At 33.4% G+C, this 3,590-nt stretch overlaps 1 protein-coding gene and 1 non-coding gene across 2 annotated transcripts; one reads left to right on the forward strand and one right to left on the reverse strand.

Moving 5' to 3' along the window:
* The first annotated feature begins 527 nt into the window (after nt 1–527).
* Nucleotides 528–2,606, forward strand: LOC138883758 (uncharacterized). The gene is made up of 3 exons (XM_070164469.1): nt 528–1,226; nt 1,350–2,184; nt 2,281–2,606. The coding sequence occupies exons 1-3, from the start codon at nt 528–530 to the stop codon at nt 2,604–2,606; spliced, it is 1,860 nt and encodes a 619-aa protein (XP_070020570.1).
* LOC138884422 (small nucleolar RNA R71) lies at nt 978–1,084 on the reverse strand. The gene has a single exon (XR_011404616.1). It is a non-coding gene; the product is annotated as a small nucleolar RNA R71 (small nucleolar RNA).
* Nucleotides 2,607–3,590: the final 984 nt, after the last annotated feature.

Below are 3,590 nucleotides of genomic sequence, written 5' to 3' on the forward strand. Positions count from 1 at the left end.
CTTATTATTATTATTATTATTATTATTATTATTATTATTATTATTATTATTATTATTATTAGTAGTAGTAGTAGTAGTAGTAGTAGTAGTAGTAGTAGTAGTAGTAGTAGTAGCAGCAACATTAGTATTATTGTTATCTTTGTTTTGTTTTTTTTATTACTACTGTAATTAATGTTGCTAGTAATGTCTTTCTAGAATCTCTTATTAACAATATTACTACTTACTGTTTTCGTATCATTTTTCTTTCTTCATCTTTTTAATTTTTATTTTTATTCTAGGATATCATTCTATTGTTTCTACGATCAGCAAGCTCATTTCATTAAAAAAAATATATATTTTATTTTCTGTTTTTAATTAGTGTCACTAGTTATATTAATTACTACTACTATTTTAATATACATTTTTTTCTTTTTAGTATCACCACTACTACAAAAGAGTTGGCGAATTATGATTCAGAAATTGAAAAAACTCTTTGATTGTGCAGGAAAGGACAAACATCACCTCCTCAAAGTATAACTTGTGAAGAAATGGAGAATGAAGAGCTTAATAATAACCAACTTCCACCACATCAAGTGGAAGAAAAGCTTGATGAGGTGGCTCCACGATGTGATAGAATACTCAGAGATTATGCAAGGCCGGATAATTTTGAAGGAGAATCAAGTGTGAGGAGACCACCAATTGCAGCAAACAACTTTGAAATTCGCACAGGCTTGATTCAAACCATTCAACAGTCATGTCAGTTTACTGGTGATGTGAGTGAAGATCCTCACACCCATCTAATTGATTTTCTTGAATTAGTTGAAACTTGCAGGTATAATGGAGTCACAACAGATGCTATCAGGTTACGGCTTTTTCCTTTTTCATTAAAAGGTGAAGCAAAAACATGGTTGCGAAGTCTGCCAAGAGGTTCAATCACAACATGGGACCAAATGACTCAGAAATTTCTTAATAAATATTTTTCACCTGCAAAAATATTTAAAATGAAGCAAAAAATCAATAATTTTATGCAGACAGATTCTGAATCTATATACCAAGCATGGGAACGATTAAAAGCAATGTTAAGAAAATGCCCACACCATGGTATCCAAGATCCTGGCATCTTATATATTTTTTATCATGCTCTTAAACCCTCTGCTAAAAATGTTATTGATGCAGCATCAGGAGGATCCATAATGAGCAAAACCATTGCAGAAGCTATGAAATTGCTTAATGAAATTTTAGAAAATGTTGTTCAATAGCCCTTTGACAGAATAATTGTTAAAAAAGTAGCAGAAGTCAATCAAGTGGAAGCTTGGAATTCATTAGCGCAACAAATTGTAACTCTGACACAAAAAGTTGAGGCCTTTCAGGTAAATAATCAATCATCATCTCAACTTGAGAATTGTGACGTTTGTGGAGGTAATCATCCTAATCATGAGTGTCAAGCTTCAACACAAAATGAGGAACAAGTAAATATGATTGGTTACAGAAATAATTACTCATTTGGTAGTCCCATGGCACAAAAACATCCAGGATTTCAATGGAGTAATCCTAATGGTGCTGAAAATCCTCAAAGATTTTTTAATCAAAAGCAGCAGGTACAAGGATTACCTGGTTTTCAAAATCAAAATAAAGGGCAACAAAATTTTCAACAAAATCAGCAGCAGCCCCACAGAGCTCATCAACAAAGCCTTGAAGACCTGATGTACAAATTCATTAAGGCTACTGACGAGAAGGTTGAAAGTCAACATTCAGCTATCAAGAATTTGGAAATTCAGGTAAGCCAATTAGCAACCCTCATGTCTGGGCAAATAAAAGGTTCTTTACCAAGTAACACCGAGAAAAATCCAAAGGAACACCTCAAAGCCATCTCTCTGCGGTCAGGTAAAACTCTTGATGATCCATATGCAGATAGACAAGGAAATCCACAAGAAGTTGAACAGGTAAATGAAAGTAAGAATAAAAAAGACTCTGAACTTCTAAAAGAACAAAAAGATAAAGGAAAAAAGGTACAAGAAAATGAATTGATGACAAATCCTTACTCTGTACCCCTCCCATTTCCCCAAAAGCTAAAAAGAGAAAAGCTTGACAAACAGTTCTCAAAGTTTCTAGAAATGTTAAAACAACTTTACATTAACATACCTTTTACAAATGCTTTGAAGCAAATGCCCGCATATGCTAAATTTCTTAAAGAAATTTTGTCAAGTAAAAGAAAACTGGAAGAAGTTTTAGTAGTTAAGCTTACAGAAAAATGTAGTGCTATACTTAAAAATAAGCTTCCATAGAAACTTTGTGATCTAGGCAGTTTTACAATTCCTTATACTTTGGGAGGTGCTCACTTTGAAAAAGCATTATGTGATTCAGGTGCTTCAATAAATCTAATGCCTTTTTTAATTTTCAGGAAATTAGAACTTGGTGAAATGAAGGACACTAGTGTGTCTCTACAATTGGCTGATCAAAGTACTAAAACCCCGAAAGGAATACTTGAAAATGTCCTTGTTAGAGTTGATAAATTTATATTTTCAGTAGATTTTATAGTACTTGAAATGGAAGAAAATACTGAGGTACCATTGATTTTAGGCAAACCATTTCTTGCAACAGGAAGAGCAATAATTGATGTCCATTAAGGACAATTAATTTTGCGAGTTGATGAGGAAAGAGTGATTTTTGATATGCAGAAAATAATGAAATATCCTGAAGATGAGTCATCATCATCTTGTTTTCAAATTGATTTGTTGAATCACCTTGCAAATGAATATAAAGATGATAAACTGATTACTAATTCATTGGAAAGATGTTTGGCACAGTCAGGTACCACAAGTGATGATGACATCACAATCAGAAAAGAAGCTAAAATACTGGAAAAATTTTGTGAACATGAGAAAGTCTCACTAGAAGAAGTTCAACAAAAAATTGAACTCAAAACTCTTCCTTCTCATTTGAAATATATTTTTCTTGAACCTAAATTATTTTCAGTAATTATTTCATCTTCTTTGACTGCAAAAAAAGAAATAAAATTAATGAAGGTGTTAAGAGAACACAAAAGAGCCTTAGGATGGACTATAGCTGACATCAATGGAATCAGTCAAACTATTTGCATGCATAGGATTCTTATGGAGGATAATTACAAGCCAATAGTCCAACCCCAAAGGAGACTAAACCCAGCAATGCAGGAAGTCATCAAGAAAGAAGTGGTGAAACTTCTAGCAGCAGGTATCATTTATCCAATATCTGTATAACGACCCGACCGGTCGTTTTGAGCGTTTTGCACTTTGCTCGCCAGTTCTCGGATATGACTTGCCCCGTGTGGTGTATTATGACTTATGTAAATCGTTGGTGTTGGGTTTCAGGTTAATTAGAATGAATTTGGAAGAACAGTCTTAGTTGAAAGATTAATATTTGAAAGGTTTGACCAAGATTTGACTTGTCTGTATTTGATCTCAGATTGGAATTTGTATGGTTTGGTTAGCTCCGTTAGGTGATTTGTGACTTAGGAGTGCGATCGGAATGAGTTTTGGAGTTGTAGAGAAGATTTAGGCTTGAATTGGCGAAGCTGATATTTTGGCGATTTCCGGTTGATAGGCGAGATTTTAATACGCAATAGCTTCGTC

The sequence above is a fragment of the Nicotiana sylvestris genome, chromosome 12 (genome assembly GCF_000393655.2).
Source record: "Nicotiana sylvestris chromosome 12, ASM39365v2, whole genome shotgun sequence".
NCBI lineage: Eukaryota > Viridiplantae > Streptophyta > Magnoliopsida > Solanales > Solanaceae > Nicotiana > Nicotiana sylvestris.

What these genes read in the sequence shown, in the direction of transcription:
- LOC138883758 (XM_070164469.1), top strand. Translation starts at nt 528, where the DNA reads ATGGAGAATGAAGAGCTTAATAATAACCAACTTCCACCACATCAAGTG. An exon ending in TTAATGAAATTTTAGAAAAT is followed by an intron (nt 1,227 to 1,349) that starts GTTGTTCAATAG and finishes GAGGCCTTTCAG; the next exon opens with GTAAATAATCAATCATCATC. An exon ending in TCTTAAAGAAATTTTGTCAA is followed by an intron (nt 2,185 to 2,280) that starts GTAAAAGAAAAC and finishes TTTGTGATCTAG; the next exon opens with GCAGTTTTACAATTCCTTAT.